The sequence below is a fragment of the Antechinus flavipes genome, chromosome 2 (assembly GCF_016432865.1).
Source record: "Antechinus flavipes isolate AdamAnt ecotype Samford, QLD, Australia chromosome 2, AdamAnt_v2, whole genome shotgun sequence".
NCBI classification, from domain to species: Eukaryota; Metazoa; Chordata; class Mammalia; order Dasyuromorphia; family Dasyuridae; genus Antechinus; species Antechinus flavipes.
In genome coordinates this window covers 636,420,183-636,434,541 of record NC_067399.1, presented here as the reverse complement: position 1 = coordinate 636,434,541, position 14,359 = coordinate 636,420,183, and the positions used below count along the sequence as shown (strand labels likewise).

Sequence of the window (14,359 nt, the reverse complement as noted above, 5' to 3'; positions counted from 1 at the left end):
GCTATTTGCTAGCACATCTTTCCAGAAATTATTTCTATTTATCTGTGTTTAAGCTGTCCATTCTAAATGTCCCTTCCCCAAATGAACACCAATTCTTTAAGATCAGGGACTTTTTCTTCCTTTCTTTTTTTTTTTTTTTCTTTTTTGGTCCTTGTTCTTTATAAAGCACAGAGTATGTGCTCCATAAATTCTTGTTGAAAACAAGAAGCACTACATCAGCTACCATTATTATTCTCCCCTCTTCTCCCAGACCTGTGGTGATGGCCGCCTCTTCTTTGTCTCTCTGTCATTACCACATATAACAGAGACTCAGAGCCCTTCTCCTGATCCAGTCCTACCTGGTGACTTCTTTCCAAAAACCTTCAGGGAGACATAGTCGTGAATATCTATTCAAGGCTTCTGACTCCTGCCAAGGGAAAACCTCCCAAGAAGAGACATCTATAAATCTAACACGTTGGGACAATCGACACTATTTCACAAGTTTGGATTTATAAGACCAGGAAACATACTTGGATATTTTAAACAGATCTGTGGTCCCCCAGTGGTGCACAATGCAACCCTCTCTGCATCTACTCATGTGCTTTCCTAGCTGTATCTTCCCATAAATCATCCACAGAGTCTGCACAATGTGAGAGAAGCCTTCTTCTAGATCTGATTTTTTTTTAACGGTTATCATTCCATGCATCATTGCTCTCATACCATATGACTATCCCACTTTGTTTTTTTTGGTTACCACACTGTTCCGATAGTATCTTTTTATACTGTGTTCTGCATATTTCCTCATCTAAAACATATTACAGCCTTTTCAATTAACCACCAGATATTTATCAAGGGCCCACTAGGTATTATGAGGCCCTATGTACTGAGCAATGGCCATAAAAAGACAAAAATGGGACAATCTTTTGCCCTCACACACTGCCACAACTTGGAATTCTTTAATTATTTGTGTCCTATACAGCATCCTTGGAAGACTGTTGTTTTTAAGAAGATGGGCCTTTGTTTCAGAGAGAAGATGGGATTGTCAAAAGCAGCACAATTTCTCAAAGGCACTCTGTCTTGCTTGGCTCCCAATTCAATTGAGCCGTAGTTCCAATGCTCATCTGCAGTGTCATCTAAGATATACACACTGATGGATACATACTAAAATACCTGTCTATATACCTGCAGAGCACAATCAAAATGAAACACAACCTTCAGCCATTTGGATTTTTTGCTATGTGTATAGTTTGGTTGAAGTCTTTTGAGTGACTAGAGGAGGTTCTGAAATGTTTTTGAATTTGAAATGATCAGCACAATGTTGCCTATCAACAGATACATCTGCAGGATCCCATTAACTATAAGGAATCCCTCTCCAATTTAGACTCTATGAAGGATGCCCACTGGGACAAGGTCAGAAAACTGAAGAGTAAATGGCTCCCTGTTTTTATGCTTCATAGGAAACTAATAATCAAGAAAGTTGCAAAATTCTCTTTTAATCTCTCTCCAAGAATTTTGTATAATTTTAAAGTATAAATGGGAACCACTTTGAAAAAATGTAGTCAGCTACAAAATGTCATTTGTGAAAGTTTTATACCTTTATCAACAATGTCTTAAGATGTGTGCAGATTTTTCTCGTTAGATTTCAGAATTTTTCCATTTTGTCATCTGTTTATCGTACCCCTTCCAGTTTCACTCATTAGTATATTGAGGAAAGTCTCACATAATGGGATCCTCGCTATTGTTTTGCCCTCCTTTGCTTCTCAAGTATCTAATGAAGTGATACTTCTTGAAATCTTCCATCTTCATCCTTCTCTTAAGAATTTATAAATGTTTATATTCTCAACTTCTGTTGCCTTTGGATCATCTCTGTGTGTGCTAGGCAAGATCAAATGTTTGCTTACTGAAGTGGTTTCTAGGCTCTATAAGTCTCCTTACTGTGGCAAATGACTTACATTGGTTTAACTTCCTTAAGACGACGGTGACAGTTTGTGTTGATGTCTGTGTTTTAAAATCCATTTCCCATTTTTTGGCATCAACAGCTTATTGAAATAGGTCCAGTTGGAGCTGTGTACAATCCCATGCTGTATCTTTTCATTCCTTCTAATTTGGTGTTGATTTTTATCTTTGTTCTAACAAGCCAACAACTTAACTCTATAGTTTATTCAGAAATGACTCATTTTGGTAACCGGTTGATTCGTGTCTATGAGAAGAAAATCAATTTCATTTTTTGAGATGTAACTTGGTGCTCTCCATATTCTAGCACCTCCTGGCTCTCTTCTTGAAGAAAAATATTCCTGATATATAAACTCAATGCTTCCGCATAACAGTAGCTGACATTTATGTAAGTGTTTTGAGCTTTGCAAAGCCCTTTATAAACATCATTTCATTTGGGCTTCCCAACAATCCTGAGATTTACCTATTAAATACAATTCTTGTATACATTTTGCAGATGAAGAAGCTGAGGTTTGGAAATGTTAAATAATTTGTTCATGGCCACAGGGACATGCTGCTTCCTTATGCAAAGGCAGATCATCATTTTCCTTTTCTTACTCCAGAACCATATTTTACAGAATCTTTTTTTTCTGTCTTCCTTTATGTTAACTATTATATTGAATAGAATGTTACAAAGCATAGAATGCTACAAAGTGTTTATGTGAAAACAGAGTGTTACATAGACTTGAAATCAGTGACAATGAAATCACACTGATTGTTACAAAATGTTTACACTGATTTTATTTGGGTCAGATCATAAAATTTCTCTTCCTGTTTATTCTTTACAGGCTGCCATTGTCTTTGCAGTGGCCTTTTGGAAAATGCTTAGCAGTGAGTACTAAAAATGAGCCTTAAGTGATAGCTCCTGTTCCCTATAATCCTACATTAAAACCAACCCGGTCAACTCTTTTATTTGCCTCCCAAGGTGAGCTGGAGAATCATTCACCTGAAACTTTCTTCCTTGTCGAGTTTCATTTGGAACAAGAATGTCCAGATCAATACATTTGATGCCTCCAGCTGTTTGTCTACTCACTGGCAACTGGACATGGCTACAGGACAAAGATCCCACATTTAGGATGCCAAGAGCAATATATGCAGGCTGTCTAAAAACTTAAGTTTCTTCTATTCTCTCCCTTTCCACTCTTCCACCATTACAAAAATGGAAGAGGATTCTCACAGCACAGAGAGTCATATTGTATCCTTCTTTGTTCCACAGATTGTCATGGTCAAAGAATGGCCACCAATGGCTCAGTCTACTGGTGACATAATTCTTACTTGACCAGGATGATCCTTGGAAAGGATCTTTATATATATCGTGGTTACTTCTTCCTAGATACTATGCTTGTCTGTGCTATAGCCTTGTGACGCCGAATGGGTTTCTCAAAGGTATTAATTTGGTCATATGGAACAGAGCAGACTTTTTCAGTGTCTTATGCTTAAAAAAACCACTCTTGTATTTTAATACAAATATAGTTATTGATAATTACTAGATTTAAAACGATCTATTATTTAGAGCTAGATGTAAAGAAATGTGAACACCTCGTTAACATTAGATATCTCACTAGTTAAATCTCTGCATAATCTAACTCTAGGTTTTTCTCCAGACCAAAGCAGACTATAATTTTCTAACTGACCCGTCTGGACAAAATTTAGAAACAGAATCTTTCTGGAGCATACGTGTGGCTCAACCACATATATTAGGCTAGTCTGACATCAAGAATCCTTGCAAAACATGGTTAACCTCTACCAGATATCTTGGAGAAGCAGCAAGGAGAGAGAGGGAGAAGAATTTAGAACACAAGCTTTTACAAAAATGAATCTTGAAAACTATCTTTGCATGTATTTGGAAAAACAAAATACTATCAAAAAAAAAAAAAAAAAAGAAAGAAGAAAAAAAGAGCCCTTGCAGAAAGCTTTTGTATAGACTCTTATCTCCTTTTCCAGTGTTTTAGCCATTTACTAACAACTCCTCAGGTGAAAGGTCCTACTTGTCTTCTCCAATTTCCTGCTTTGTCCCTGCTTCCTCTTTCTTAGCTACAAATTGCCTTGTGTAATAAATGGTTGTTGACTACAAGGGAAACAGGAGATGTCCCGGATTATAGGAGACTCTTGGGGACCCTGGAATTGGTACTTAAGGACCCTGCCTCATCTGATAATCTCTTCTCGCCACCAGAGGCTCTTGGATCAAACCCGATATCTCTATTTCTTGACTCCACTCAAACTAGCTGTCTCATTACCGTCCCCACACAAGCCATCTTTGTTCTTGCTCTCATTCTTTTGCTTATCTTCTCTTGTGTTTCGCCTCCATCACCCAGAAATACTCTTTCTCCTTCCCCTTGCCTGTACAGAAGGTTGCTGTTGTTTAATCACTGTAGTCACGTCTGACTCTTTGTCAGACAAACCCTCTGGGGTTTTCTTGGCAAAGATACCAGAGTGATTTACCATTTCTTTCTCTGGGTTATTTTACAGATGGGGAAACTGAGGCAAACAGGGTTCCATGATTTGCTCTGAGTTACATAGCTATGAAGCTGGATTTGAACTTGGGGAGATGAGGCTTTTTGCCTCCAGGCCGACCTAGCTGTCCGTCTATACAGGTCACTAGCACTTAAAGAGAGCTTTAAGATTTATTAAGCATTTTAGATATGTTAACTCATCCTAGCTTGGATGGATCCTACTTCCTCTGGGAAATCTTTTTCCAACTCTGGCAGCCCACGGTGATCTCTCCCTTAAATGGACCCTTCAGTCCCAACCATTTTGCCACATGATCACTCTGCAGTTAAGTGGTTCATCTGCTTGACTAAAAGGTATACAGAGCCCTAAAGTAAATACTCAGTGTATCTCAAAATATAGGTAGCAAGTAGCTTTGGCTGGTCTCTGCCAAGAGAATGAAGCTCAAGCTCCCTGCCCACCTAAGGCAGCTTCTCCCCTCCATCTACCCGGGCACCTTCACTACCTTTCCCCTTTTCCTACTTAGCATCTGCTCCTCCCCTCCCCTCCAAAGGGTAGGGGTTCCAAACTCCTGGGGGTGGAGTACACAGAAGCAGCCATGCACATAGAATTAAGGCAGAGTAAAAGGATGGAAAGAGGAAGAGGTGCACGTTCACATCTCAGATGCAGACACACCTATGGCATAGGGAAAAGTCCGGCTCAAACATGCCATACCCTTGGGTGGCTTTGTGGGTCGAATTTCTTCCCAGCAGCCATCACCATGACCTAAGAGGGCACCCATTTCTGCACAAAGCCATACTCTGGGAATCCTTTTGCTTTCTGACCATTCTCTCAGCCGTACAGAAAGCTGGCCTTTCCCCTCCCTGAGACCCCATGTCTCCAGACACTTGTCTGGGTTCCTCACAGACCAACCCTATTTTTCTCTTCCTGGTTCTGCATGGAAAATTGACTCACCAAAGCAGAATGGGAAAAAAAATCAGTCACACATCTGTCTCTGCTATTTTATGCAACATTTAGTCACACCGAGGTAATTTAAGAAAGTCACCTAAAAAGAAATCCTACAGACAAAAGGACAACCTCCTGGAGGAGGCTCTCCCAAGTGACACCGAGTCCTCTAGAGGAGAATTTCCTTCCCTTAGCCCACCGGACCCTGCAGCCTTAAAACAGAAAAAGACTTTGATTTAGCCAGAGAGTAGCCAGGGCCTGGGATCCTGGGAAGTGGGGGAAGTGGACGGGCAGAAGTCCCTGGAGTGGGTGCAGTCAGAGGGAGATACTAGCGTCTCCGGCCCGAGGAGCAGATAGGAAACCTACCTTCACACCTCCATCTGACTTCTTGTTCAAGAGGCTTTTGGCAGCTGTGAAGATAAAGCAGAAAATCAGGACTCCTGCAGTGCCAGCCCCTCTCTCACTCACTCTCTCCAATCTGAGCTCCTGCTGGAACGGAAAGACCCAAAGAGCTTGGGGCCGGGCAGAGGGAGAGCTCCGATCACGCCCTCTGGCCTCCTCCTGGTCCTGAGGACCTGCGAAGCGCGCCTGCTCGTGGAAGGGGCCTTCGTGCCCCTGGGCGGGAGGGGAGGCAGACTCGGAGCGCACCAGGGGCGGGATCTGTGACCTAAGCCCCAGGTCTCACCCACCGGGGGATGTACCTCCATCGCTTTCCACTAGGAAATGCTCCATCTCTGGGGAGAACCCACGACTCAGAAAAGGCCCCACATTAATTCGGAGCACTCTCTCCAACGGCATCTAACCCAGACCCTCGGGGGCCCAGCGGCTGAGGGGAAGGGGCTAGGTAAAGGCAACGTCCCATCTCCCTACGCTTTACTGAGAACTCAGGAGCACTGCGCTCCGAGCCTACGAGACGTCTAAGGCTTCGTCAAGAGAGAAATCACAAAGGAAAACAGACGTGGGACAGACAGACAGACACCGACAGAGACCAGCCTATGGAGGAAAACAAGCAGATTTCCACAGAGGGGCTCGAACCTCGAGGAGGCCGCGGTGTTCACGCCCGGCCTATGTGAGCCTGCCCCTCCCCCCCATCTCCCCAGGGGTTCGCCGCCTCGCCCCGCGGGAACAGGAAGGACCGCGGGACGGCAAAGAGGTTCGGGGAGCAGCGGTGGGCCCTTGGGGCCGAGGAAGGTGGCTGGCTGAGAAGGGTGCAGAGTGGGAGGGGAAGGACCAGCTCTCGGGGTCTCTGCTGGGCTCTCAGGGTGGCCCAGTGGGCAAGAGCACCATCCCCTCAGGCCCCCGAGGGCCGGGCCGGCCTTGCCTTGGAAGTGGGGCCAGCCCGTCCATTCTCTCCCCGGGAGGGGCCGGGAGCTCCGCACTGGGGGGGCCCGACCAGCCCCCGTCCCTCGCCGCCGCCAGAGCGCACCACGCGGCTGCGTCCCCCAGGCTGCAGCCCCCTGAGAGTCAGCAAGCGCCCGGCATGCAGAGCTGGTTAGTGGGCTCGGAGGATGCCGGTTAGGTGCCCGTCCTGCATGCCAATCTCAGCCAGCAAGCACGGGGACCTCCCTGATGAGCGGGCCGGACATGCTGGCCCCCCCGGGCGGGGGGAGGGGGCAGGCGGGGAGGACTCATGCCACGTACCTTGCCCGGCCAGGCCGGCGGCGCTCACGGCGGCCAAGGCGGGGGCGGAGCTCTGCCTGCCAACTGAGGAGATACAATCTCTCAGTGCTAAGAGCCGCCACGAAGCTCTTGGCCAGTCAGCAGCTAGCATGCCTGAGCGTGAGGAGTGGGCCCGAAGGAGGCGCCCGCTCACGGCCCACGCACGCCAGGGCCAAGGGCATCGTGGCCAAAAGCCAGCCGAGCTGGGAGGAGCGGGAGCGTCTGGGGAAGGGCGACAAGGCAGTCGTTGCTCCTAGGCCGAGTGGGGGGTGGCGCGGAGGCCCGGGGGACATCAAACCGCCACACGGAAGGAGGCTGAGCCCACCCCCAGAGAGACCCCACACGCACCGAGCTCGCTGGGGAGACACACGAGATCCACGGACACAGTCACGGCCGAGCCCGGGAAGCTGGGCTTCCTGCGGGGCCCCGGGCTCGGAGCCTGGGGAAGGGACTCCTGGCAGAGGAGAGCTAGAGCCAGGGCTCCCTGGGGCCACGCGGGGCCCCCTCCGCCCCCCACACCGCAGCCGCTCCACCGCGGGCCTGCCCTCGGACAGCCACGGGCCTCCTCAAGTCCCTCCTGGCTCCCCACACACGGGCTTGGAGCAGATGGTGCCCCAGCAGCACTCAGAAAAGGAGGACAGGGAAGGAACCAAAGCTTCTACCAGCACAACCCCAGCCCGGATCCCCCTTTCCAGCGTCCCAGCCAAGCTTCTCCCTTTATTCAAACTGTCTAGTTTTGTGCCTGTGACTTATAATTCCACCTCTGCCACTGAGCTTCAGTGCCACCTTTTCCAGGAAGCCTTCGTGGACTTCCCCATCTGTCAGCAGTTTTCTCCTGGCTCAAAATACCTGCAATTTTCTTCCTATGTCAATCTGATAAGTCTTTGGGTAGAATATAAAATTCTTTTTTCCTTTCTTCTTTTTATTTATTTATTTTTAAAGCTTTTCTTTCTACGTCTATCTGATAGTCTTCTGGTAGAATATAAAATTCGTTTTTCCTTTTTTTTTTTCCTTTCTTCTTATTTATTTTTAAAGCTTTTCTTTCTGTGTCTATCTAATAGTCTTCTGGTAGAATATAAATTTCTTTTTCCCCTTTTTTTCTTTCTTCTTTTATTTATTTATTTTTAAAGCTTTTCTTTCTATGTTTATCTGATAGTCTGGTAAAATATAAAATTCTTTTTTCCTTTATTTTTTCCCCACTTTCTTCTTTTATTTATTTATTTTTAAAACTTTCCTTTCCATGTCTATTTGATATAGTCTGGTAGAATATAACATTATTTTTTTTCTTTCTTTTTATTTACTTTTGAAGCTTTTTTTCTATATCTACCTAATAGTCTTCTGGTAGAATATGAAATTCTTTTTTTCTTTTTAAAGCTTTTTTATTCTTAAAACAGAACATAACATTCTTAAGTGCAGAAGTTATTTTACTTCGGTCTTTGTATTGGCAACACCTAACTGAAAAGTACCTGTCACAAAGTGGTGCTTAATCCAGGCTTAACTGATCTACGTTCACTCCTGCTTATAATCAAGAAAAGTTCAGGGTCCTTCCCATATTAGGCAGATTCAACGCCCCTCCTCACCGGAGCTCCTGGAGACAGGATCCGCTCTGTGCCTATTCCAGGGACCCAGGGTAAGGAGAGGTCAGCCTGGAGTGCCTCCAGTGGAGGCAATCAATGCCAGGTTCAAGGCCTCTTTGCTGTCTCCCATCTTCCCCTGCCTGAGGCAGCTCCCGGGCCAGAGAGAACGCAGAACAGAAGACACAGCAAAATTCTAGGGCTTCTTTCGGGATCAGAAACGCCTTCCCTGTCCTTACCAAGAGCCTGTCCCAGAAGGGACCAGCCACCCTTGGCTACCCTAGAAGGAGCACCGAGGAGCTGACCCTAAAGGCCTGAGGCCAGAAGGTATCTTCAAGCCATGAGAAGGAACAGAATTACACCTCTGACTTCAACATAAAAACGCCACTGGGGCCATCCAATAATTTCAGCATGACCGAATTTGGACATCAGAAGCACTGAGTACTTAGGGGCGCAGGAGTCTACTTTAAATCCCTCGGAGGAATTAGCCCGACTCATCCTCAGTCCCATGTCCGTAGAACTGCCAGAGAATTACTCCTCAGATGCAGAATACGACAGAAACCACTTGCAGGGGAACACACAAAGAAGGGAATAATAAGATTCCATCGTTAAACAGTCAGAGAAGCCCTAAGGTCACTGGTCACTCCCTACCCACCTGGACCTCATTCCTATGCCTGGTTTGTTCTAATGCACTGTTGCCCTACGGCTCTGTGTTTTTATTCTCCCCCAGAACAAGGGTGTAACCCCCTTCTGCCTGAGGTCAGTGTCCTCCTCCACTAAGGATGTTAATGGCGGCTGACATCCCCGAGCGGCAAGAGATGTGAGAGAAGAATGGAACCGAGAGGAAAAGGGAGGGAAAATGACCACAAACAACCTAGAGGAACGGATGCGAGGGGACCCTCCTAACCCCAAGAGGTAGGAGCAGCAGCGTCTGGAGCCTTTTTACCTACGCTTGCCCCGCCGTGATGGCTGCACTTCCCCGGGCCGGAAAGGCCCACACAAAACAGGAGGAGAGGGAGCAAAGCACATGTGAACATGGAGGCAGGTCTATAAATTCTTCTCCCGCTTTTCCCACACACTCCCAGCACCGAGCAAGTCCTGTCTTCTCCCTCCGTTCCTTCTCTCCTTTACAATTATTATCATTAAGAAGTAATAAGCACTTTATTCTGCACCGAGCTTGACATCTAGCATAATTTCTCTGGGCTAGTGGGCTGGGCTCGCTCGCCTCCTGCCAGGGATTGGGAAAGCCGGCTGACGGGGCTAGATGTGCTCAGTCAGCAAGCTGGCAGTGAAGGCTGACTCAAGCTCCCACTGTGGGACATTACTACATCTCCCCTCCCTCCACCGCCCCCAGCTCCCCGAGAACCAGAGGCAGCAAAGCTTGTCAAGTCAAGAGACTCCTGGAAGAAACAGGGAGGCTGCTGCCCGGATGTGCCAGGGAGGATTCATCCGAAAGTCTAACTCCGAGGCTGCAGCGTCTTGGCGTGGAGGGGAGCACCGGGGTCGGGCCAGTGCCCTTCGTTAGTCCTGAAAAGCTGCCGTTTCGGTACCTCGCCTCCCAACTCACCTTGGGAGGACGGAAATGCCCGCTGGCAAACACTTACCTGAAAAATTCCTGGAAACCAACATTGTTGTGAGGATGGCACCCTGAGGAAAAAAAGAAGTAATAAACGGTCTGTGCAACGAGCTTCAGGGCGTTTATTCCCAAGGTTGTTCGCTATAGGGGGCCGTGCTGGTTGGGGTGCAAGGTATATAGAGGAAAAGAAACAGACCAGCAACCTCTTGGAGGTAGAGAGGGAATGGGACCTTTCTAAGGACAGATCTGGGAGAGAACTCCCCCAGGGAGCACCTTAGACAAAGCCCCAGCTATCCCACCCTAGTTACAACTCTTATTACCATCAGACACCAGGCCTGGGGTCCCACAGCCAGCACCACCCACCTACCCCCAACTCCCCGGCCTTCCAAATGGCCCAACGTTAACAGAGCCGCTGGCTTAGTCGGCGAGGGAAGGGGGACAGCTCACCTTCAGCTTTCTCCGGGCATTGAACTTTCGCAAGCATTCCACAGTCTCCTGCCGGTGCATCATGGAGGCCACTGTAGAGCGTTGCTGAAAGGGCAGACAGAGAAGGGGGTTTGTTCCCTGCTTTTTACGCCCGCTCTGCCTAAGCCACCTAGTTCCAGTATCCAAATGACGGCCCTTGGATAGGGCTAACCTGTCAGTGGGCACCCAAAATGGGCGTAATGCTACGTATCCTCCCCACCACCCTGGGATGCTCGGGTCAGAATGACCTCATCGGTGGGAAAGAACTCTCAGAATTAATGCACTCTGCAAATGCAAGTTTTATAGGATGATAGTCTGAAAAGTAAATAACAGCGCACACTAATGATGCCTCCAGAGAGTGCCCAAGTTTCCCCAGGAGAGAGAAGGCAATGAAAGGACAATCTGATAGTTAATAATGAACTCCAAGAACCACAGAACATTACATCTGAGAGAATAATTTAGCATTTGCTGAGTCCAATTAGTTCAATTTACAGATGAGCAAACTGAGGCACACTTGGGAAATGACTCTCTCTCAACTTCTAACCCCATCCTCACTGAACTTCCCTGGATTCTGACCCTGCAGAATGCCCCTTCTTCCCAGCCTGCACACAGGACACTCCTCCTTAGGTCCGTGACTGCTAACCCTCGGCCATCTCCTTATCTGACCCCGCTTTTTCAGGCTCTTTTCCAGATTAGCTTCAGTCTCTCGGCCCCTAAGTGAGGGCATCCCCCAGGGCTCTGACTCGGGCCTTCTTCTCTTCCTGTGACCTTATTAGATCCCACAGCTTAATAAGTGTGTCTAGGCAGATGGCTCCCAAGCCTATACATTCAATTCTTCTCCCCTTCCTTAAGGCCAGCCTGATGTTACAAATGGCCTGCTGAAATTAAGACAACTCTGAGGTACCGTCTCACACCTCTCAGACTGGCTAAAGATAATGATGAATGTTGGAGGGGATGTGGGAAAACAGGGACACTGATACATTGTTGGTGGAATTGTGAATACATCCAGCCATTCTGGAGAAGAATTTGGAACTATGCTCAAAGGGCTATCAAACTGTGCACATAACCTTTGATCCAGCAGTGCTACACTACTGGGCCTGTATCCCAAAGGGATCATAAAAAAGGGAAAAGGACCCACATGCGCAAAAGTGTTTGTAGCAGCCTTTTTTAGAGTGGCAAGAAACTGGAAACTGAGTGTATTCCCATCAGTTGGGGAATGGCTAAATAAGTTATGGATATGAATGTAATGGAATATTATTATTTTATAAGAAATGATCAACAGGATGATTTCAGAGAAGCCTGGAGAGACTTACAGAAACTGATGCTGAGTGAAGTGAACAGAACCAAGAGAAAATGTGGCCAGCACCAGCAAGATTATACAATGATTAACTGTGATGGACGTGGCTCTTTTCAACAATGAGGTGATTCAGTCCAGATGAATCACCTGCACCCAGAAAGAGGACTATGGGGAATGAATGTGGATCAGAATATAGTATTTTCACCTTTTTTGTCGTTTGTTTGTGGTTTTGTTTTCTTTCTTGTGTATTTTTTCCCTTTTGACCTGATTTTTCTTGGGTAATATGAAAGACATGGAAATATATATAGAAGAAATGCACATTTAACGTGTATCAGATTACTCGCTGTGTTGGGGCGAGAGGAGAGGAGAGGAAGAAAAATTTGGAACACAAGGTTTTGCAAAGGTGAATGTTGAAAATGATCTTTATGTGTCCTTGAAAAATAAAATACTACTAAACATTTAAAAACCAAATGGCCTGCTGAAAACCTTTGCCTCAATGGTTCATTAGCACCTTAAATCCACATGACCAAAACGGAATTCATCCTATTTTCTGCCCAAATCTAACTTCCACGGAGAGCGCAATCACCCTTTTAGTCACCTAAGCTTGCAACCTCAAGATCAAACTTGATTCCCCCCTTAGCACACCATCATATCTAATCAGTTGTAAAAATAAAATTAAAAAATAATCTTCTTTATTCTGCCTCCATAACATCTGGCCTATTCATTACCTTTCCTCCACCTTATGGCCCTCGTGCCCTTGCTTGGGGCTTTGGGATTTTCCTCTGGATTATTGCAATAGCCTTAAAACTGAGGCTGCTTTCCGTGTCTTCCCTCTCTAATCCCTTCAATAAGCCACCAAATTAATTAATAAATTAAAATTAATACAAGTAAATTAACTGCATAAAAATTAATTAATTACAGGCCTGATTTGATCACTCCCACACACAAAAATATCTTGTGATTTCCTCTGCCTCCAGGACAAAATAGCAAGGTTTCCGCTTGGCCCAGTATGGCTCTCACCCACCTTCCTAGTCTTATTATGTCATCATATTCTTGATCCTTCTCACACTCACTTTGCATTGCAGTCGCACTGACCCGTTAGCTATTTCCCATCAGGAAATCAGGGGGACTACACGTGGAGTCAGGAGGAGCCTAATTCATTTGCCTTAGACCTTTATTAGCTATGTGATCCTGGAGAAATCTATCAACTTAAGGCTCAGTTTTCTTATCTGTAAAATGGGAATAATACCACCATCACTACCTCTCCAAGGGGTGTTGTGAGGATCAAATGCGGAAAGTACGCCCTCCCATAACTCAGAGTCTGGGGGCTCTTCTGGAAGACGCTGGGTCCTAGACCCGCTCCCTGCCAGGGAACCCTCAGGGCTCTGGCCAAACCAGGGGGGACCTTCTAGTCCAACCCTTTCATTTTACAGATAGGGAAACTGAGGCTGCAAAAAGTAACTGATTTATCCAAGTTCACATGGGCCATAAGTGGCGGCACGTGCAACACGGAGCTCCATTATCTGCGCCACTTCCCCCCACCCAAGGTATTTCCTACCCTTCTTCCTCCTTTCCAGATCTCCCTATTAATAGGACTTCTCTTCTTTTATTTCCTCAGTTTCACAACCTTGGAAGGGGATCCAGCACTTCCATTTTCCTCACTGAGATCATTCTGATTCTGCCAGGCCAACATCTCCAGTATTCGCTCAACATGGCTACCACCATCATTCAGGACCTCATCATCTCCGGCCTGAATGAGAATAATACTCTTCTAAAGTGTCTCCATGCTTCCAAGTCTCTTCTCTCCAATCCAGCCTCCATCCAGCTACCAAAAATCATCTTCCCTAAAACTCAAGTCACTCCTCTGCTCAAGAATCTTCAATAGTTCCCTATAGCCTCTGAGAGAAACTGAAAGTGCCATGCCTTGCACTTAAAGCTCTCCTTTCCAGTTTGACTGCACATTCATCCCTCCCATCCATATCGTCTACGTTCCAATCAAGTGGGGCTCACTTGCTATTTCCTGAACTTGCCACCCCATCTTCTCCTGCCTTTGTATCCCATTCCTGGGAGGCCTGCCTTCCTCCCCTCCACATCTTGACATCTTTAGCTTCCTTCATGGCTCAACAGAAGTTCCAGCTCTTGCAGAGAGTGGGCAGCAGCTGGGTGGCTCGGTGGCCAGAGCACCAGTCCTGGAGTCAGGAAATCCTGAGTTCAAATCTGGCCCCAGAAACATATTAAGTCATGACTGGGCAAGTCACTTAATCCTGATTGCCTCAAAAACAACAACAACAACAACAACAACAACAAAAAGCAAAAGAAATTCACCTTTATTCCCCTAGTTGAAGTTACATTCTCTCTGTTCAAAATGTCTTTCATTTACTTATTTGTAAAAATAAATGTTCTCACCCCAAGTTGGACATAAAC

The 14,359-nt window shown here is 46.3% G+C and overlaps 1 protein-coding gene across 44 annotated transcripts in view; it reads right to left on the bottom strand.

The window, feature by feature from the left end:
* Positions 1-14,359, bottom strand: part of CAMK2G (calcium/calmodulin dependent protein kinase II gamma) — a 59,018-nt gene that overhangs the window by 12,920 nt on the left and 31,739 nt on the right. For 28 of the 44 annotated variants that reach the window (XM_051982088.1, XM_051982089.1, XM_051982093.1 and 25 more), the window contains 4 exons: positions 10,621-10,704; positions 10,202-10,244; positions 7,006-7,068; positions 5,731-5,774 (listed from right to left, as the gene is read on the bottom strand). In XM_051982088.1, coding sequence (XP_051838048.1) covers positions 5,731-5,774; positions 7,006-7,068; positions 10,202-10,244; positions 10,621-10,704 — 234 coding nt within the window. The remainder of the gene's footprint in view (positions 1-5,730; positions 5,775-7,005; positions 7,069-10,201; positions 10,245-10,620; positions 10,705-14,359) is intronic. The other 16 variants (XM_051982091.1, XM_051982098.1, XM_051982115.1 and 13 more) reach the window with 1 other exon arrangement.